Source organism: Bos indicus, chromosome 13 (genome assembly GCF_029378745.1).
Source record: "Bos indicus isolate NIAB-ARS_2022 breed Sahiwal x Tharparkar chromosome 13, NIAB-ARS_B.indTharparkar_mat_pri_1.0, whole genome shotgun sequence".
Taxonomy (NCBI): domain Eukaryota; kingdom Metazoa; phylum Chordata; class Mammalia; order Artiodactyla; family Bovidae; genus Bos; species Bos indicus.
Genome location: NC_091772.1, coordinates 25,317,939 through 25,341,049, shown reverse-complemented (window position 1 = coordinate 25,341,049; position 23,111 = coordinate 25,317,939). Strand labels below are relative to the sequence as shown.

Here is a 23,111-nt window from a genome sequence, read left to right as displayed (position 1 = left end):
TAAGTCAGACAGAGAAAGACAAATACCATATGACTTTAGTCGTATGTGGAATCTAAACAAACAAAAACACCAAAGTTAATGAACAAACAAAACAAAAAACAAAGTCACAGATATAGAAAAGAGATTGATGGTTACCAGAAGGAAAGTGGGTTGCGGGGAGGGTGAAATGAATGAAGAGGTCAACTGTAGGATAAGGGATGAAACTAGATGTGCGATGATGACCACTCTGGACTTTGTATACAGATACCACACACCTGAAACTTACATAATTAAAAAAATGAGTAGCGCATGGCTCCTGACAATGAAGCCAGTGCTGTGGGGAAGGACGGTAGGGACCACTGGAGGGACGAGGAGGCCAGTTTTGGAGCTGGTCTGTCTGGCTCTGAAACTAGCTCCATCTCTGATGTGCTGTGTGGCTTTGAGAAGGTTTCCTGACCTCTCTGATCCACATCTGAAACAGGGGGGTCATAAGAATTCCCCTCACACTGGGTTGTTCTGAACAAATGAGAGTGATTATGAGCACAATACTCGGCACACTACCTGGCACAATGTAAGTCTTAGTTATTAGTACCAATGCCATTATGTGAGTGAAGGGGACATGGGGCAGCTGGGTCAAGGAGGATGTTGAGAGAATGAAAGAAAATCAGCTAGGAGTGGTTTCCTAAACTTCTGTTTCTGAGGGGTTTTCTTGTCTTCCCTCAAATCCCAAACCCTTCTTTTCAACAAGAGCACTGCCCTGTAGAAAAAAGGGCCCTGAACTCTGTGGCAGGCCAACTTCACACATACATACTAAATAATATATATATATATATTTTTTTTTTTTTTTCCTTTCTTTTATTTTGTTTGGCCATGCCAGGTGGTAAGTGGAATCTTAGTTCCCCGACCAAGGATCAAACCCATGCCCGCGGCAGGGGTAGTGTGGAATCCCAACTACTGGACTGCCAGGGAATTCCCTTCTTTTTTCCAGGTGGGATACCCTTTTAGCCCACTCAGAAGAGAAGAGAATGGAGCATGTTCACTATAAAAGGAGGCCAGGAAACAGATACATAATATATAGACACAAGAGAATCAAGAAGTGAAACAAATATTTTAAAAAGATATTTCACGTGTTCTAAAATCTTGTTAAGAGCATCATTTCAAAACTTGCAAAGCCTGAAGGGAAATGTCAAGGAAGGGAGGCTGTGGGCTAAGTAGAAAGAGTCATAACCAGGTTCAAATCCTATGTTTGACATATACCAGCTGTTTGGGCCTGGGAAAGACGTCACTGGCCTCAATTTTACCATCTATAAAGACTGAGTCAGTGTGCAGAGTTGTTGACTCATTTAAATAACATGTACTAAAAAAAAAAAAAAAAAAAAACATGTAAAGTATTTAACACATTGCCTTCTATGTGGATGCAGAATGGTCTCACATTGGGAAACACAATGGAACAGAATGAATACTACTTACGTACCATGACTGATTTCACAAGGAAATGAAGACTCTACACAAATCACTACAGTTTGGCCCCCACCAAAAGTCAGATTGGAATGTATGACAGAAAGAAGATGAAAGCTGGAAAATTAAAAATAGAGGCCAGGCACAAAGCCAGGACACCCCAACCAACACACACGCCGTGAATGCCTGTGCGCTGGCTGTGGGTGGGCCACGAATTTAATTCTAAGCCTTAGAGTAGCAACACAAAGAGGGAAAATGATCACTTACAAGATTCAAAGTGTCCATATGATAAAAATAAACCGGGAGAAGCACAACTATTTCTGGTGATGAGAACAGAGAGATATTTATACAGTGGTTCTCATTAATGGCAGAAGATGAATAATACACCGTTTGGAGCACCATCATTATAGTACTCAACAGATCGGCTTAACAAGCGTTTACACTTGCCACAGATGAGACACGAAGACTGGCTTTCTGAGGCATACAAGAGGAACATGAGCAGGCGTGTGCCTCTGAAGAACTTGTACTCTTATGGGATGGGATGCACAAGCATCCAAATGATTAAAACACCAGGAGAATGTACAACATGACTCCCCAAAAGGAAAGATTAAATCTGACAGAGAAGGCTTCACAGAATAGGCAGTCTTTTACTTGTCCTCTAAAACAGAGGTTTTTTTTTAAAACATTTTATTATGGATATTTCCACCAACCATAAAAATAAGTAAAGAAAATAACATAATGAACTCACAGCATCCAGCTCTGACATTTTTCAACATTTTACCAATTTTGTTTCATCATTTCCACTTTGGGGGTTTGTTTTGCCAGAACATTTTAAAGCAAACCCCAGCAGCTGTACCATTTTAGCCTGTAAAATACTTCAGTGGGTCTCATTTTTAAAAACATAACCACCGAGTCATTATTATACCCAACAGAATTACCGGTTATCCATTAATATCATCTGATTCCTAACACATGTTCAAACTTCCCAAACAGTTTCAAAGATGTCTTTTACATTTGGTTTGTCCCAGTCAGGATCCAAATGTGCTGCACACATGGCTTTTGGTTTGTTAGCGGACAGAAGAGACCTGAGAAATGGAACAGTGTCTCTGCCCACCCTTTTACCATACTTGTCAACAGAACTGAGCTATTGTCCTGTAGTATGCTGGATGGATGGATTTTGCAAGACATCATGGAGGGAGGAAGAGCGCATTTCAGAGACTCAGAGCAGGAACTGAGGTGGCTCAGCTTGGGAGGAGGCGATACGATAATCAGCCTGTGCTATTCCCTTTTTTTTTGGCTGTGCCATGCCGCTTGTAGGATCTTAGTTCCCCGACCAGGGATCGAAACTGTGACCCCTGCAATGGAAGTATGGAGTTGTAGCCACCAGACTGCCAAGGAAATCCCAGGCTGTGCTAGTCTTTCGCACAATGGGAAGTCGGGCTTTTGCACAATGGGAAGTCGAGAGATGACTTGGGAAATTGCTGCTAGGTTGGAATAAGAGTTGGGGAGACTGGTTAAAAGCTGCTGCATTACCAACTGAGAGAAAAATAAAGCATGCTGTCACTACAGCATAAGAGCAGCGCTGCTAAGAGCCTGGAGCCTGCAGCCAAGCTGCCCAGATTCAGATCTCAGCTCTGCACTCTCTCGCTGTGTGGCCTGGGGCAGACGTCTTCAACAGACTTAAGAAACTGTTTTCTGAGCTATAAATACAAGGGCTTGTACCAATACCTGCCTCAAAATGGTGTCTTGAGGATTTAAATGAAATCACCCATGAACATGCTTCGTCAAAGGCGCAAAAACGTTGGCTCCTGTGAGAGTCACGGTGCAGGCCAGGGCTGCAGGGTGGTGCGTAAGAGGCCCTGCAGAGCGAGATGGACGGGCTCTGAGGACGGCGGGATGCCATGAAAAACAGGAGTTAGGTCACTGAAGACTCACTGACAACTCAACTTTTAAAATCATTTCTCTCCCTCTCATTTAAACACACAGGCACCGCACTCCTAGACACACCGTCAGCAGTCACGCCTTCATTCACGAACACAGGACAACAAGCAGGAGGAGGTTGGTGGTGGAAAGAAAGACCAGGGTTTATTGTTTTCTTCTTCGACAGGATACACTAGAAACATTGGAAGAATATCCATACAGAGACAACTGCTTGGAAGCTGAACACTGGTCTTGCACTCTAGAGAAACAGCAGAGCTAGGACAGTTTCAAGGGTCGTCTACACTGACCTAATGGTTAAATTAGCAGTAACACAAAAATTACAAGTGGAAAGGTACAGATGAAAGAAAAAGAGCAAATTAAAACACACACACACACACACACACACACACACACACACACACACTCATAAAGCCTGGCTAAAGGCCCTGCAGACCAGGTAGAGGACTAGAGAAAAAAGAAGAGTTAGTGAAGAAGGCTGGGGTATGTCTGCATGTATGCAAGGGATTCAGAGATGGCAGTGTAATGGAAACCAAGGTTTCTAAGGAGACCACCCATCACTGTCAAATGCAGGGCTCAGACAGAAGAGGTCTGGGGGGCAGTGACTGATTTGGGCATTCGAAAGTTATTTAAGATGCAGAGCCAATACTGGGGAATGTGTTCTCTATGCAAATGTGGAAACTGTTTAATACGCGAGTAAAAATTCAGCTCATAGAGAAAGCAGAGAACTGACTGATCGCAGCAAAGAACCTCAGTAAGTAATCTCAAAGCACACATGAAGGTGAAAAAGGGACTTTCCTATAGTCCAGTGCCTAGGACTCCTCACACCCAATTCAGGGGGCCAGGGTTAGAACCCTGGTCAGGGAACGAGATCCCATACACCGCAACTAAGACCCAATACAGCCAATAAACACGTAATTTAGAAGAAAGTGGAAAAGCCTGAAAACTGGGGAAAAAAACCCACTAGGTTCAGTGAATGGGAAGTCCCTGGTACCCTCTGAGAGCTGTGGAATGGAATATCTCATCTTCTGAGTTGTACATGTGTGAATTACAAACTTGTGAGTACATATGTAATTTTAGCAAAAGGGCCCATTCCATGTGATGAGCTCAGCCCCTTAGGAATTGAATTATCAAAGCTACTATCTAATGTGATGAAACAAAAGCCAGGCAATTCATTTAGATCAGGGTGATTTGCACCCATGTGTAAAGAATCAGGAGATGCTCAGTTCTAGCAGAGAACCACGAGTCTCCCTGGATAGATTGCTTCAAAAACGCTCAGTTCTGGAAGAAAAGAAAACTCTAAATTGAAAAGATACATGCATCCCATTGTTCACAGCAGCACTGTTTACAATAGCCAAGATATGGAAGCAACCTAGTTCCGTTCCGTTCAGTCGCTGTTGTGTCCGAATCTTTGTGACCCCATGGATTGTAGCATGCCAGGCTTCCCTGTCCATCGCCAACCCCCAGAGCCTACTCAAACTCATGGCCGTTGAATCAGTGATGCCATTCAACCATCTCATCCTCTGTCGTACCCTTTTCCTCCCACCTTCAATCTTTCCCGGCATCAGGGTCTTTACAAATGAGTCAGTTCTTCACATCAGGTGGCCAAAGTATTGGAGTTTCAGCTTCAGCATCAGTCCTTCCAATGAATATTTAGGACTGATTTCCTTTAGGATGGACTGGTTGGATCTCCTTGCAGTCCAAGGGACTCTCAAGAGTATTTTCCAACACCACAGTTCAAAAGCATCAATTCTTTGGCGCTCAGCTTTCTTTGTAGTCCAACTCTCATATCCATACACGACTACTGAAAAAACCATAGCTTTGACTAGACGGACCTTTGTTGGCAAAGTAATGTCTCTGCTTTTTAATATGCTGTCTAAGTTGGTCATAGCTTTTCTTTCAAGGAGCAAGCATCTTTTAATTTCATGGTAGCAGTCACCATCTGCAGTGATTTTGGAGCCCCCAAAAATAAAGCCTCTCACCGTTTCCATTGTTTCCCCATCTATTTGCCATGAAGTGATGGGACCAGATGCCATGATCTTAGTTTTCTGAATGTTGAGTTTTAAGGCAACTTTTTTACTCTCCTCTTTCACTTTCATCAAGAGGCCCTTTAGTTCTTCTTCACTTTCTGCCATAAGGGTGGGGTCATCTGCATATCTGAGGTTATTGATATTTCTCCTGGCAATCTTGATTACAGCTTGTGCTTCATCCAGTCCAGCATTTCTCATGATGTACTCTGCATATAAGTTAAATAAACAGGGTGACAATATACAGCCTTGACGTACTCCTTTCCCAATTTGGAACCAGTCTGTTGTTCCATGTCCAGTTCAAACTGTTGTTTCTTGATCTGCATACAGCTTTCTCAAGAGGCAGGTCAGGTGGTCTGGTATTCCCATCTCTTGAAGAATTTTCCAGTTTGTTGTGATCCACACAGTCAAAGGCTTTGGCATAGTCAATAAAGTAAACGTAGATGTTCTTCTGGAACTCTCTTGCTTTTTCAATGATCCAGCGGATGTTGGCAATTTGATCTTTGGTTCCTCTGCCTTTTCGAAATCCAGCTTGAACATCTGGAAGTTCACGGTTCACGTACTATTGAAGCCTGGCTTTGAGAATTTTGAGCATTACTTTGCTAGCATGTGAGATGACTGCAATTGTGTGGTACTTTGAGCATTCTTTGGCATTGCCCTTCTTTGGGATTGGAACAAAAACTGATCTTTTCCAGTCCTGTGGCCACTGCTGAGTTTTCCAGATTTGCTCACATATTGAGTGCAACACTTTCACAGCATCATCTTTTAGGATTTGAAATAGCTCAACTGGAATTCCATCACCTCCACTAGCTTTGTTTGTAGTGATGCTTCCTACAGCCCACTTGACTTCACATTCCAGGATGTCTGGCTCTAGGTGAGTGATCACACCATCGTGGTTATCTAGGCCATGAAGACCTTTTTTGTATAGCTCTTCTGTATATTCTTGCCACATCTTCTTAATATCTTCTGCTTCTGTTAGGTCCATACCATTTCTGTCCTTTATTGCACTCATCTTTCCATGAAATGTTCCCTTGGTATCTCTAATTTTCTTGAAGACATCGCTAGTCTTTCCCATTCCATTGTTTTCCTCTTTTTCTTTTCATTGATCACTGAGGAAGTCTTTCTTATCTCTTCTTGCTATTCTTTGGAACTCTGCATTCAAATGGGTATATCTTTCTTTTTCTCCTTTACCTTTAGCTTCTCTTCTTTTCTCAGCTATTTGTAAGGCCTCATCAGACAACCATTTTGCCTTTTTGCATTTCTTTTTCTTGGGGAAGGTCTTGATCACTACCTCCTGTACAATGTCATAAACCTCCATCCATAGTTCTTCAGGCACTCTGTCTATCAGATCTAATCCCTTGAATCTATCTCTCACTTCCACTGTATAATCATAAGGGATTTGATTTAGGTCATACCTGAATGGTCTAGTGGTTTTCCCTACTTTGTTCAATTTATGTATGAATTTGGCAATAAGGAGTTCATGATCTGAGCCACAGTCAGCTCCTGGTCTTGTTTTTGCTGACTGTATAGAGCTTCTCCATCTTCAGCTGCAAAGAATATAATAAATCTGATTTCAGTATTGACCATCTGGTGATGTCCATGTGTAGAGTCATCTCTTGTGTTGTTGGAAGAGGGTGTTTGCAACCTAAGTGCCCATTAAAACATGACTGGCTTAAGAAGATGAAGGGCTTCTCAGGTGGCACTAGTGGTAAAAAATCCACCTGCCAATGCAGGAAACGTAAGAGATGTGGATTGGATCCCTGGGCCGGGAAGATCCCTTGGAGGAGGGCATAGAAATCCACTCCAGTATTGTTGCGTGGAGAATCCCAAGGACCGAGGAGCCTGGCAGGCTATGGTCCATAGGGTCACAAAGAGTTGGACACGACTGAAATGACTCAGCACACAGCATATATAACTGTGTAGGTATGTGTGTATATATACACATAAGTACATACACACACACACACACACACACACACACACACACACACACACACCATGAAATACTCATCCGTAAAAAGTACAAAATATTCTCATTTGTAGCAACGTGGATGGACCTAGAGAATATTATACTTAGTGAAGTCAAGAGAAAGACAAATGTTATATGATATCACTGATACATGGAATCTAAAAACAGCACAAATGAATCTATATACAAAACAGAAACAGGCTCACAGACATAGGAAAAACGAAAAACATATGGTTACCAAAGGGAAGAGAGAGGGAGGGACAAATTAGAGGAGTATGGGATTAACAGATACAAACTATTATACATAAAGTAGATATTCAATAAGGATTTATGCTGTATAGCACAGAGAACTATATTCAATATCTTTTTTTTTAATATATTGAGTTATTTGTTGTTAGTTGCTCAGTCATGTCCAACTCTTTGTGACCCATGGACTATAGTCCATCAGACTCCTCTGTCCATAGGATTTTTCCAGGCAAGAATACTGAAGTGGGTTGCCATTTCCTTCTCCAGGGGATCTTCCTGCCCCAGGGATTAAACCAGGTCTCCCACATTGCAGGCAGGCTCTTTACCGTCTGAGCCACCAGGGAAGCCCCATATTCAGTATCTTATGATAGCCTACAGTGGAATATAATCTGAAAGAGTAACTGAATCACCTGGCTGTACACCTGAAATTAACACAATATAGTATGTCAACTATACCTCAATTAAAAAGATAAATCAATTGTAAACATGCTCAGCTAGATGCTCAATGAAAAACATAGCACATGTCTTTCCCACTAAGCATCTATTCCACACATGCTCTGAGGTCCATGACCTTGGTCCCCACCAATGTTTTCCAAGTCACACAGGCATATTGTGACAAGTGGGTAGCTGGGAGACTGGCTCAGGTTGCCTTGGGAAACTGGCGATGGACCAACAACCTCAGGTACAGGACTGCGTTTAACCAACTCAGGTGAGCAGTTATCAACAGACTCCTCCCCTTGGTTTAGTCTAGAGCTGTTGATCCTTGCTCTGTTCTCTATTTCTCGTTTTTACCACGAGCAGTGGGCTTATGCAGCTGTGTTCCTGGCAGGGCTCAACAAAGCTTCCTTCCCTTTGATGGCATCCACCTTCATCAGGAGAGAGAATTCCAACCCCCAGAGCCAAAAGGTGAGGCTGAAGGGATTCCAGGTCTTTTAGCTCCTGGAATTCATGAAAAGGGGCCAAGTTGCAAACTGCAGACATGACACCAAGTTGGGTTTTGTTTTTTGTGTGTGTGTGATCAAGTGTGGTTTATTCCAGAAATATAAGAATTTTTTTAAGTCTTAATATTTAAAAATGGCTTTTCATTAATACCAGTTTATGACTCACCAAATAATAACAATGACAAATGAAAGAATGTTGTTATATTTGCTGATCAATTATTCCATGAGACTATACATTTTTAAAATCCATTTTGACACAAAAGAGAAAACTGAAAATTTTTCTGTACAGAATTTTTTTGAGAGTCCACTGGATGAGAACCAGCTTGTTGAACTCTGTCCACCCCTTCTTTGCTGAGTTGGTTTTAAAACTATGTTCTCTGTCTCATTTCTAAGCTGTCTTCATTGAAACCTGAATGCTTTTTCTGTGGGTTAGATGGTGAACATTTGTTTCTTCTCCTCCAGGGAGAACAGTTTGACTCTCTCCCAGAGAACAGCACTGTCTAAAGTAGGCTGTGGGCAACTTGGAAAGTGACCACAAGGGTCTCATCTAAAAGTAAAAATAGAGCAACACCACTGAAACCCAGAGTCAAAGTTCTGAATCCTCATAGGCTCCGTCCAGATGGTTAACATTTGATTTTCTCCGTGCTTTACTGCTGGTCCTTATGGAGGTTCCACATCTGCTTAAGAGTTAAAAACAGGTGTCCTCCCCAGCCATAAACAAGATTTTCAGAGGCAATTCTAGGGCCCCTGTGTGGGCTCTGTGTAACAAAAACACAACTCCGAACACCATGAAACTCTAGTCTGAAGGCTAGACATATCAAAAAATAAGGATCTCCAAGGAGCAAAGACTCTTAAGAATGTTGCTTTAGCAAGAGATGAATGAGGTCATGAAAAGCAAAGAGAAGCATCGTATTCGGCGCATACTTCGTGATGAGCATGACTCCATCTGTCTTCATGTGGAGCTGGTTTACATGGAAAGTGTAACTGACTAAAAATAAGCTTCCAAATCCAAGCTTTTCTGCAGTAGCAGCTCAGCCTCCCCTTCAAATCACATGTCATTTCTGACATAAAAAAAGCAGCCGTGGAGAACACAATAGGCCTCTTCCTCAAAAAGTGTGTAGGCTCCGATCTTACAATGTCATCACTCAGCTTGCAGTCCAGAACCACATGGAGATTCTCCCAGCACTTTCTATTACACCTCCTGACCTCTTGGTCCTTAACTCATAGACCCTGTGTGGTGGGCAGAACAAAGATATCTCCATCCAAGTCTCCAGAACCTGTGACTACATGAGAAAGGGGATGAAGGTGCCCGGTCAGCTGACTCTAACATAAGGAGAACTGGACCCAGTGTAATCACAAGTGTCCTTAACAGTGGAAGAGGGAGGGTTGGGGTGTGATGAGGGAAGCCAGGTCAGAAAGACATTAACTTGCGTGGCTTTAAAGATGAAGAAGGCTGCAAGCCAAGGAATGGGGTGGCCTCCAGGAGCTGGGAAAAATAGGATTTTCTGGAAAGGAATGCCAACGATCCCTTAATTTTATTAGTTCACTGACGTCATATTGGACTTCTGACTTCTAGAATTGTAAGACAGTAAATCTGTGTCATATTAAGCCCGGGAATATGTAATAATTTGGTACAGCAGCAAAACACAAACTAATACTCACTGTCAGGAAGCAGAGTCCTTCAAGAAACCTCCTGCAATTCTAGGACAGGCAGTGCCTGGGTTTCTTTGGCAATAAAACCTAATCATTTACTTTTTTTTCTAGGTAAACTCCAGCATCCAGTGCTAACTGTTAGAAAGGATGATAGAAAATGTCGAGGCATGTTCTAAATTTGCGGGCGGGGGGGGGGGGGGGGTGGAGGTGCATCTGGAGAAGCGAATCTTTTTTTCCTGCTCATTTTTACTGCAGAGGAAGGTAGCACTAGCATTACTGTGAGAAACACAATCCCATTCAAATGGACTTGCATTAGTGCAATTTTACAATCTGCCTTTTCAGGTTCCCTGAGCTTTATTCTTCAAAACATGCCTGTGTGCTCTGAATATTTGGATAATCTTCTACAATGCTCTAAATCTAGAGAATTTTAGCTCACCAAACATGCAGATTTTTGTACTTGGCCCTCAACACCATGCAGGTGACATTTGATAATATTTAACACTATTTGCTGTTGTAACAGCAAACAGTCCTGAATTAGAAAGTGAAGAATTTATTCAATAATTAGAATGCTGGGACTTGGAATAGCTGACAGAAAGATATTAATAGATTCTACATGCAGTTGTGCACAGGTTTTGCTGTCAGTTTTGCTTTAAATGGAGGAAAAAAAAAACAGCAAGAGATCCTCCGAGTCAGTCAATTTATTACAGACCAAGAACCCTTTCACATACAGATCTTCAGGACCCCTTTGGAGTGAGGACATAACTAACTTCCATGCTTAGAGATGAATTAGGATGTGTCAAGCCCTGTCTCAATTCTCTTACTCCAAATAATGAGGAAATCTGACTTCTCTATCAACAAACAATGTCACTAGACAAGAAGAAGAGCAGTTAAGAACCCCCCATACCTGGTGTTTCAGTGTGATCACAGCAGGACCACATGCCAGAGGAGGGATGATGGCTCGACCCATAGAATTAAAGTAAAAATAGAACAGAAACACTCACCCTCATCTCTCCGTTCACAGTTTTCGGCGTGTGGTTGAATGCGTGGGCAGGATCCTTGTTGTACACTTTGAGAAGGGATCTGTCCTGAATGTTCCTGGAATCAAAAACATCGATAGCTATGGCAGACGAAAGGAGGCTTCTTGTGGCCATTTCCTTCTCATCTGCTCATAAGAATCAGGTGAAAGATATCTACAGACAATCCAGCCGTTGTGTGCAATCAACCAGACAAAAAGTTCTTTTACCGTAAAAACAGGCAAAGACAAATAAGGCAAAGGAGAAAAATGACTTCAGCTTTTCTTTCCTTTTTTTCCCTCTATTCCTCAGGAAAGTATTACTCTTTCTCCGTAGCTCTCCACCCATAAATATCGGGTAGCATAAACCTTCTTTCAAGATTCTGAGCAAGGAAAGCTAACACTTCATGAAACAATAAAGTTCCCGTATTTACAATCTGTTCAAAGGGACTTGGTTAATATTTAAATATTTAATTGTTTACTTCGCCCAGACACCTGGTTTTCTGCTTATCTCATGAATGGATGCAAACAAAAAATGCTTTTTTCCTCTGAACACCTATAGCCAGGGAAAGAAAAAGTATTTGCCATCCAGAAAAAAAGTACCACAAAGATCAAAACTAGTATCTTTATGATTTTTTTTTCCCCTTCCATAATGGATTAAAAAAAAAATACTGTTCTACATACAAGTTGAATTCCAGAAAAAGCAGTGGATAAATTCTTCCACTGGTTTGTCTCTCCCTTGGAATCCAACATTTAGAAACTCTAGAGTCAATCAGACTGCAGCAAAGGACAGAACCACAGCTCACTAACAGCCTACCTTAAAATTATTTAGGGGCTTCTGAATATCTACGACATCCTTTGCCCTCCATCTTCAGTTTTCATCAGCAGAAAAAGCCCCCCCAGGCATATTCAGCCCTGTCTACACTGTGATGCCTGCCAGGGCTGGCACGGTGAGCTCAGGGAATCTGGTGCAGGAAGACACATTCCTTTCCTCCAGGTGCAGCCACATGTATTGTGGGCCGATCGCAATCACTGGGATGACTGGCTTGTGTTTTTGTTTTCAATGAACTGGAGGATCCTTGGACTAGTCTTGCTTCCTTCCGTCAAATATCTGTCAGTGTTTGCTTTGAAGCGGTGACTAGCCCCAGCTTGTACTGTCGCTCCACATTTCAAGCAACTCCTTAAAAGTCTGCTTAAGGGGAGGCGTGTGGTCCTTGTTACTAGAAAAGACTGAGTGACTAGGAAGGGAAGAGTTCGCAGAGGGAAAGGGTGTGGGGATTCAGTGCAGGAACTCATCCTGTGGATGGGGGGGTCAAAGTCCCAAGTGACGATGTGAAGAAACTGAAAACCTTACTTAAGCCAGGAGGAAAAAAAAAAAAAAAAAACTTCATGTGGTTCTGAAGGTATTTAAAACACAGGAGGTTGGTTTATGATTAATTTAGAAACATGTTCATCCAAGATGAACCAACAGAAAAGGCCCAGCTTGCGTTTGCCATGGCAACATTTACAACACAGAATTTCAACCTAAACTCTCGGTAGCATTTCCCCAAGGAAAATATGGACAACTCAACACCATGATGAAAGCTCCAAATGTTTAACAAATATACCCTCACTTCAAAAATACTGGGCGTGAATGAAATTTGTCTCTGGGTTTAGAATATTAAAGCCAGTATCTTCAGGTAAAATCTACGCGCTACGTTTTTTTTTTCCTTGCTGGGAGAGGGGGCAGGCAAGGTTCTATTTAATCCTGATGGTGAAAATTTATTCTACCATTCAAATAAAATATACTGGAGGGATTTTATGCAAAAAAAGCAAAGAATAATAATTCTTTGAAAGGACATACATCTTGCCTAAATAGTACATTCATCACCAAATAAAGACATTTAAATATTTTTAGGTCCACTTAAATATTTTTAGATCCATTTGCATATGTAAATCAAAACTCTGAAAAGTAAAATTATAGACAAATTTATAAACCAATGATGTTCCCCTTACACATTTTCAATGAGATTTTTTTTAAGTCAGGCTATCAGTACTGCAGCCTAAGAATCAATGAGAACATCACTTTTGCAGATAGAAACAAACTGAAATTATTAACATTTAAAGTGATCACTTCTTTCAAGTGCTGCTTTATCAACTGAATTTATATCAAGAAGGACCATTTCAGTTTGGAAGTTTTAGGGGACCTTTTCCTCTTTGTCTTCCCTCCCATTTCTCTTTTTGTGACTACATCACAATACCCCCAAAGAATGTGAAAAGAAAGTCTTAGTAGTCATACTTTGAGGCTTGGGAAAGAAACTCATCTCTAGGAAATCATGACTCGTACTATAAAAATTCTTGCATGAGCTGCAAGACAGTGGGGTCCAACTGTTTACAATAATTTCATCAGCCTTGAACTCCACAATCAAAAGTGGCTTTGTGTAGTTTCATGTGTGCTTATTATTACCCTTCCCCTCAATTTCTCAAACTGCAAAAATTCAAGAACATGGTTTTAAAGCAGCACACCCATGTTAAAAAAAAAAAAAAAAACAACTACATTAGATTATCTCATTGCAAGTATCAGTTCAGTTCAGTCACTCAGTCGTGTCCAAGTCTTCGTGACCCCATGGACTGCAGCACGCCAGGCTTCCCTGTCCACCATCAACTCCCAGAGCTTACTCAAACTCACGTCCATTGAGTCGGTGATGCCATCCAACCATCACCGAGTCGGTGATGCCATCCAACCATCCCACCCTGTGTCGTCCCCTTCTCCTCCCGCCTTCAATCTTTCCCAGCATCAGGGTCTTTTCCAACGATCAGTTCTTTGCATCAGGTGGCCAAAGTATTGGAACTTCAGTATACTGGAGTATACACTACAAATATACTGTCTAAATATTGTGTGATTACTTCATGGTTAGGTTCATGCTTTGTACATTAAGGATATTTTTTGATGGCAGCTTGATTAATAATTTATGTCAAAAAACAAACATGAATTTCCTGATACCCATGAATATTTAAACATGTTTTAAAAAACAGAAAAGCTGGGCAACAGACATAACACTTATACCTTAGGGGCACGTGTCAAACGTTGAAAGCTCTAAATTACTCACACACCTTTGTACAAGCCTAAATATGTCTTTTCTGATCACTGTTAGAAATTTATTATGCACCATAGGCATATTTTTTAAAAGTAGTTTCTTATTAATTCCATGATGAAGAAACAGGGCAGTCTGCTATCCCCACAGGGAAGGGACCCAGAGAAACTGACTTGGGGCCCAGATGAGTTGAGAGGAGAACATTCTGAGGGAATAAACAATTTCTGATCAAGAATGTGGACAGTCAGGTTTGGGGCTGGGCTTAGACATTAATTGGCTGCATGATCTTGAATAAGTCTTAACTCTTAAGCATCTGAGTTTCTGGTCCCATCAAATGAAAGGGTTGGATGAATCACTCAATCTTTTTCTCAGCTCTAAAATGTTTAACGGTATACTAGCAACAGCTCGTTTGGGTTGATTTCAGTCCTGTTTCTCAGGCTTGTTTGGCAAGAAGGGCTCAGACGGTCCCTTCTTTTCATGACATAATTACTGGCATTGATAAAGTGCTTCCCTTTCCGTGCCACTGGCCACAGTAGGAATCCCTTTAGCCTCCTTTTAAAGTACATCTTATTATATTAGGAGTGGACTTCTCTGGTGGCTCAGATGGTAAAGAATCTGCCTGCAATGCAAGAGACCCAGGTTCGATCCCTGGGTTTGGGAAGATCTCCTGGAGAAGAGAATGGCTACCCATTCCAGTATTCATGCCTGGAAAATTCCACGGACAGAGGAGCCTGGTGGTCCAGAGTCCATGGGGCTCACAAAGAGCTGGGCGTGACTGACAGGCTAACACTTTCACTTGTCACTATTACACTAGGAGCCCTGGAGAAAGCCCACATGGAAAGTGAGATCTTTTAGCAAAGGCCAACTATTTAAAAAACAGGCAAAGGAGACTGCTTCTTGGCCTCCTTTCTTGTGGACAATAGCATTGTGTCCACTGCTTTTATTCTAACTCATTCATGTAATTTATGGCCCATTGGGATCCTTACCTAAAATATCCACAGCCTCCGTCTATGAGAACAAGAGCCCTTGAAAAGGAGTTGGTTAAGTTCCACCTGTAGGTATAACCTTCTACTACTCATATGATCTTCCTGGGCCATGGCTTCCCTAACTCTTAAGATAAACAGTGGACTGGCTCAGTTTTTCCATTCTTTTCAGATGTAACCTGCAAAGATCTGTGTGGGAGAAGTCTGTCTTCACCTCTGTAAACCAAACTTTGTCAATGAATTCTAGAAAACCAGATAGTGGATTCACACCTGGATAAGGTAAACCTGCTCATTAAGACAACAGCCGTGCTGTCTCCACTGGGACACAGAGAGATGGAGACTTGGTAGCAATTGTCAGTGTGAGATGGTGGACACATATGACGTCACTGCTTACCTGACATCATTCAGTTCGTAATAGACATTTCTGCTTTCGTCTTTGATGTAAATGGCGACACTGGGCGACTCTAGCATTTTCATGGTGAGCTGCTGTGGAAAGGCACTTACGAAGAGAGCACGGATTGTGTCTGCACTTGTAATCTCGTTCGGCATCCTGAGCTGCTTGGTTTCATCTCCGTACTGGAGATAAAGAACCCCTGCACACAAGATGGACACAGTTATCAGCCACAGCTCAAGACTCACAAGACACACAGCACAAGCTAAGCCACTTCCATCCGACCGCAGGCAGGAATGTGCCAGATGCGCTTGCAAAAAAGCATGTCACAAGAGACGTGACCTTGGAATTTTCAAGAAACACACTCTCTGGTTATGATGTAAATACCTTATTCTTTAGAGTCAAGGCAGGTGTTACAGAGGCTCCTTTTTAAATATATTAAAAACCAAAGGACAAGAAGCTAACCCTTGGTAGCCTAAAGCAAAACACAATATGTAATTCCCTTGAAAGGTGTATTTAGGAATCTGACCCTATTGGGTGAATTTTTTCCCCCAAGTCTTTAACGAGGGACACAATCATGATAGCAACAGGCCAGTGACATAAAGTCTTTTTAAGATTTATTTTGAAGTGGACCTATTTTAAAGTCTTGATTGAATTTGTTACAATATTACTTCTGTTTTATGCGTTGTTTTTTTGTCCTCCAGGCATGTGGGATCTTAGCTTCCAGACCACGGATCAAACCCACACCCCCTGCATAGAAAGGTGAAGTCTTAATCCCTGGACCACCAAGGGAGTCCCTAGTTTAAGTCTTTACAGTCCATCCAGAAGTGTGCTTGAAGTGGAAATGCTACAGTATTTCTGGGGCTGTACTACATATTGAATGTTTCTACCAAAAGAAAATATCTACATGAGTCTGGTGTCCTAATGTATCAGAAAGAAAATGGAAAAACATCAGTTATACCAAGACAAGCACAGGCGGTAGCCTCTTAGAGTTCCAGGGCGCATGTGGCTCCTGTGAGCCATGCCTCCCAGCCATCATGCCCCTGTGGGCCGTGGCCCCTCCTCCTGGAGGCTAGGTTTGGCCACGTGACTCGCTTTGGCCAATGAGACGCCAGCAAGTGTGATGCAAAACAGAGGCTCGACACATGTTTGCATGTGGGAGCTTGTCTTCTTGGTGAGCATGGTCTTGTCTGCATCCTCTCAGAACCAAACTTCTGTGGAGTCCAACCGAGCCACGCTGGGAGGCCACATGAAGAAAAAACTGGAAGCCCTGACTGATGCCCCCCACCAGGCACCATTCTCCAGCCAGGACCACCGGCCAGTTATGTGGGTGCGCCAACTTGAGGGGGGAACCCTGGGCCTCAGGAGAGCCGTGCCAGCCGACGTGCAACAGAAACAAGACCCTCCCTGGAAAGCCTGCCCAAATGGCAGAATCACGAGCAAATACATAATTGTGGTTGTTTTCCGTCATTATGTTTAGGGTCGCTTGTTATTCAGAGACAGGTGACGTGAGGCGGGGGTTGGAAGATCCCGATGTTGAATTTGAATCCCACTTCCTGTGAGAATCTACTGAGGCCCTCTCCCAGTACCACTGGCGTAGTCGTTGGCAGGAGAGACTCAAAAGAAAATAGACTATGACTTGTAGTTAAATACAACAGCTCATGCAACTGATTTACTTCTATCTCCTTCTGACATTCCATTCAGATGACAATGAAGAACTAAAAAAGCATAAATCAAAGAATTAAGGGGGTGAGAGAGGAAACAATAGCGGACCATGGAAAGCTGACACCTAGGTCTTCAGGCACAGAATTCTGCTTAATTGCAGGGCTTGGAGGAGCTCAGGAAATGAGGCACCATATCCTCCTGAAGGCAGGAATGCAGAGTGCCTGGAAAGCATGAGGGCTGACTGAAATTTTTTAATGGTTCAGCACACTTTCCCTGGGCGGCTCTCCTGGTGGCTTAGCAGTAAAGAATCCTCCTGCTAATGCAAGAGATGCGGGTTTGATCCCTGAGTCAGGAAGATCCCCTGGAGAAGGAAATGGCGACCCACTCCAGTATTCTTGCCTGGGAAATTCCATGGACAGAAGAGTCTGGCGGGCTATAGTCCACAGGGTTGCAAAGAGTCGGACACAACTTAGCGACTATACTACAACAGCAACAAGTTTCCCCATCACCTTTCCATCCCATTCAGCCAAGCAACTCCACAAATCCACAGCAGAAACTGAAAAGAGGAGGAGCCAGTGGACTAGATTCTGGCTCACCAGACATAGGGGAAGGTGTGTGAGGTCCCCTCTGCCAGAATAATGGCAAAGGGCTGACATCTCTGTCAGGAAACTGGAGGAAGCCCTGGAGGAAAGCTGACTGTCCTCTGAGAGGAGACCAACAGAGTTTTGAGGGTAAAATTCTGATTCTGTCTGGTCATCCCATCACGAAGCAGCCCAAGCCACATACAAGAGCTTCCAGTGAGTACAACCATGCTTTGCTTATGCATGAACAGACCAGCAAGGATTACCAGACATTTCATAAAGCCTCTTTCATGTTAGAAACAAACAGAAAACAGAAACTTAGAAGCAATGAGACAGTCTGAGAAAGGGGGAACATTTGGAGAGCAAGAGCAAGCTCTGGGAACCTTGAGAACAGAAACGACAAATTCAGTGGAGAAGAAAAAGTTGACGAAATCTCAAAAAGGGCACCAAAAAAAACTAAGGGATGGGAAAAGGGTGAGAACCAATAAAAAAAAGAGAGAGAATTACCTCAGAGCCTCTCAATTCCTAATAATGGGGACTTGGGTAAGGAGGTCAAAAATACAGAGCAGTTTTTCAAAGGTATTATAAGAATTTTTTTTGTCTCCCCAAACTGAACACATGAGGTTGGAGACTGAACAGGTTCATGAGGGAGGGACTTCCCCGGTGGTCCTGTGGTTAAGACTCAGAGCTTCTGATAAAGAGGGGCATGGGTTTGATTCCTGGTCAAGGAACTAAGATTCTGTATGCTGCAAGGTATGGCCAAAAAAAAAAAGGTTCGTGAAATGCTAAAGGCAATCAGGCTTGGCACTGAGACATTCCAGATGGCAGGGGAAAAACAGAGGTTCCTACAAGTTCCCAGGGGGCGGGAAGCAAAGTCACAAAGGAAGAAGCAGGAGTCAGAAGGGCATTCGCTTTCTCAACAGCAGCCCAGAAACCAAAGACAATGGAGAAATGGTCTCGAAAATCCGGGAGAAATATTTTCTATCTAGGTCTATATTTATCCAAACCATTAATCAGGTCTTTCATTCAAGTCAGCTTCCCAGCCATGCCTTCCCTCACCACCTACTCCAAAATTTCAGCACCCTTTCTGCCTCATATTTTATACCTGCAACTCCCGTTTCATTTCTGTTCCTGAGAGTTTTTCACTATTTACTCTAATCCATATATTCACAATTACTAGTTTTTATTGTCAAAATGGAAGCTTCATGGGGCTGGGAATTTTTTTGTTGTTAATTTTTGGCTGTGCTGGGTCTTCATTGCTGTGCCTGAGGTTTCTCTGGTTGAGGCGAGTGGAGGCTACTCTTTAGTTGAGGTAGGTAGGCTTCTCATTACAGTGGCTTCTCTAGTTTTGAAGCATGGGCTCTAAGCACACGAGGTTCAGTAACTGAGGCACACGAGCTTAGTTGCTCCGTGGCGTGTGGGATCTTCCCAGACCAGGAATGGAACCCGTGTACCCGGCACTGGCAGGTGGAGTTTTCTTCAATGTACTAGCAGGGAAGTCCAGGATTTTTTTTTTTTTTTAATAAAATAGAAGCTTCATGAAACTAGGGATTTTTAAAAAAATAATTCCTCTGGTCTTCTTTTTATTTGTTTACTTATTGGCCGTTCTGCACAACTTACAAGATCTTAGCTCCATGACCAAGGATTGAATCTGCATCCTCAGCAATGAAAGTGCAGAGTCCCAACCACTGGACCACCAGGGAATTCCCACCAGGGATTTTTTTTTTAATTGCATTTTTTTTTTTTTTGTGAAAGTGAAGTCGCTCAGTCGTGTCCGACTCTTAGCGACCCCATGGACTGCGGCCCACCAGGCTCCTCCATCCATGGGATTTTCCAGGCAAGAGTACTGGAGTGGGGTGCCATTGCCTTCTCCTTAATTGCATTTTTAAAAACAGGTTTTGGGGGTTTTGTTGGTCAAGCTGGGCAGCATGTGGGATGTTAGTTCCCCAACCAGGGATTGAACTTGGGCCCCCTGCATTGGAAGCACAGAGCCTTAACCACTGAACCACCTGGGAAGTCCCAGGGATTCTTTTTAAGATGTTTTTTGTTGTTGTTGTTTGCCTTGGTATCCTTAGGACCTGTGATACAACTTGTGATGGAGTAGGTTCTTAATATGTATTTGTTGAATGAATGAATGGTTTATTAATATTGGTCATCCAAAAGGAAGGTTCATTTTGGGATCTGTTCGGGCTGTAAGAGCTTTGGCTGCATGATGTAGGAATCTTGTTCCTGATTTGGACACGCACGAGAACCACATTCTGAAGTGTCCATCTCCTTGATCAGAGTAGTCCCTTCACACAGGCATAAGCAGCTCACTTTCTCTTCTCCATCACTGTTTTGATCCTCAGCTTCTTCAAGGAGTTAGTTTTCCAGAACTTCCACACTGCTACACATTTTGCAGAGTACAGAAAAATCCTTTCAAGCCTGTCTGACCATGGATTGTGCAACGTCTCTGTCCCAAACAGGAGATGCGGTGACTCTCCATGTGATTGCTAATGTCATATCCGAAGGCCAGAACCACGTTTGAGGTCTGGGCCTCAACCATGCCTGGGCGGGGCCCCTGTTCAAGGACCACTTGTGGCCTCCCTACAGTCAGATATCACAGCCTCATTCCCCCAAGAAGAGCCTGGTTTTCATTCCCACATCTGCATTCTGTACGTGTGTGTGCTTGAAATAGAATTTGCAGGCTGCTCTGAGGGAAAAGAAAAAAAAAAAATTGGGCCTGAACTATGGTTACCTCAGGGTCTGGCTAGTGCGGCTGCCAGCTGGGTACACAAGTCCAGTTACAGATCATGAAAATCTGGAGAAGATGGAAAAGATGCCTTTATGAACAGAGGACAGCAGTCTTTTTACACTTGGTTCAGCCTGCCTTCTCAGTTCAGGAAAGGTATTTAGAAACGCTTAATCTAAGAAGGAACTCTCTTAATCTATGGTGGCGTTTTGTTGGCATGGTGGTGGGATTCAGCACGCCCTGGCATTCTGCCCTCGCTCTGAGTGAGGGCTGGCTGCTCCAGATTTAGAGGAAGTCTGAAGGACTTTGGATGAGAAGTTCCCTTTTTATGAAGAAGAAAAGAGGACCGGGGAAATACATTTATTTATAGGATGTCTGCTCTGTGTCAGAAACAGTACCCGTGTAATTTCACGGAATCAGCATCTCTGAGGAGATTGGTGTGATGCCCCCATTTCACAGGAAGGGAAAAGGAAGTTCGGAAGGTCCAGGTAGCTCGCCTCAAGTTACAGGTAGTATAATGGCTTAACTAGCTTATATATCCCATTTGGTCAAACCACAGAAGCCACGATCCCTCTCTGGAAGCACACAGCCTCTGAAATTTTGCATCAAGCTACATCCATCTCCTCCAACTGTCCTCTTTGGACCATCTTAGCTGTCCTCACACTTTTAGCCTGACCATCTGCTGGAAGATGTGGAAGCATGATGGGGGCAGCTTGGAAAAAAGATTCCTATTTTGAAATCAACCAAAGTAAATGATGACACGTGGTTAGAAATAATCCACGTGCTAGGGGAGTGGAGGAAGGCCCAGAGCCCTGAAGCAGGAGTGCTGAAAGGAACCCCACAGTATCTGTGGACCTTCTGAGAAGCCTCAAGGGTTCTTCCATCTCAATGGCTCTACAAAGGGAAAGTCCATTTGTCACCAACAGCTTTTGGTGACATGTTGTAAAAAATGAAATGCACTTGGCAGGTCACGTGGTGTCACACACTGCCATAATCTTCTGAATCTCAGAATCCGTTCCAGAGTTTGGGATAGCTTCTAAAGTGTTCTTTATCTTCATATAGGATGTAAGGGTTTGCACCGTGTGACCTTGCTATGAACTGAGTATTTGTGTTCCTCCAAAATGCATGTTAAAATCTTAATTCTTACTGTGATGGTATGTGGAGGTGGTGCCTCTGGGAGGTGATTAGGTCATGAGGGTGCCACCCCCCACACCCCGTCATGGGAATAGCACCCTTAGAAGAAGGGACACGGGAGAGCTTCTTTTCTATCTCTGCTCTCTGGTTTGTGGGAATACAGTGAGATTATAGCAATCTGCAAACGAGGAAGTGGGTCCTCCCCAGACACTGACCTTGAACTTCCCAGTCTCTGCAACAGTGGAAAATACATTGTTGTTTAAGATACTCTGTCTTGGGTAATTTGTCACAGCACCCCAAACCAACTTAAAGAGACCTCAACCTCCTCTTCTTACCCATTAACCCCAAATGATGCTCCATTCCTAGGGCATCACAATTGTGTTGGACAGTCTGCTGCTCTGTGACTTTATCAAGCACGCCCACTCTCCACACCGGGCCGTCCGCTTGGAGGACTTTCTCACCACTTCTTTGCTTGGCACACACTCTACCTCTGAGTCACTTTCCCAAACACTCCTCCAGCACTTTTCCATTAACGATTTAAGAATTTTTCTCAAATACGTCTTACTGAAATTGCAAGCATGACTTTTAATTCTGCATTACAATTAGCTGTATTCATCAGAGGGTAATATATAGTAAAATATTAGGTGTATAGTAGCTGCTCAAACATCTTTTAGTTGAAATGAATTGAATTCTCCCTGTAACGTGGCCAACTTAATTTGATGTGTGCCTGCCTTCTGGAATGCCTTCTACAATCTCCCCTAAATAGCATTTTTCACAGCCAGATGATGGTGACAATTCCAAATGACCTAAATTCCTCAGTTTCTTCAAATTCAACTTAAGACTAGGCAAATCAACACGTGCACTGTAAGAATAGCAAATGGCTAATGCCTTAAAAATAAAAAGAGCTGTTAAGAGTACTTTCTGATGGAAAACTAACAGTTTTCCGTTTAATAAGAAAAAATATGATTATTAAAGTAAAGATAGCCTCATGAAATTAGCAAAAATTTAGTTTGGCTACTTTGGGTCTTAGCTGCATCAAGTGGGATCTCTCTTTGCTGCAGGCAGCCTCTCTAGCTGCTGCGGTTGGCCTCAGCAGTTGTAGCACAGGCTTAGTTGCCCTGAGGCATGTGGGATCTTAGTTCTCCGACCAGGTTTCAAACCTGTGTCCCCTGCATTGCAAGGTGGATACATAACCACTGGACCATCACGGAAGTCCCAGCAAAGGTTTTCACAATACAATAAATATCGCTGACAGGAGATGAGAAAGCGAGTTTTCTCACATACCACTGTTGGGAAAGTAAGTTGATGCTACTTCTCCAAAGAGCTATC

At 42.9% G+C, this 23,111-nt stretch overlaps 1 protein-coding gene across 21 annotated transcripts in view; it reads right to left on the bottom strand.

Annotated features, from left to right (window-relative positions):
* The window catches only part of KIAA1217 (KIAA1217 ortholog), a 436,407-nt gene that overhangs the window by 108,080 nt on the left and 305,216 nt on the right, over positions 1-23,111 (bottom strand). For all 21 annotated transcript variants that reach the window (XM_070802061.1, XM_070802062.1, XM_070802077.1 and 18 more), the window contains 2 exons: positions 15,675-15,873; positions 11,213-11,306 (listed from right to left, as the gene is read on the bottom strand). In XM_070802061.1, the coding sequence (XP_070658162.1) occupies positions 11,213-11,306; positions 15,675-15,873 (293 nt within the window). The remainder of the gene's footprint in view (positions 1-11,212; positions 11,307-15,674; positions 15,874-23,111) is intronic.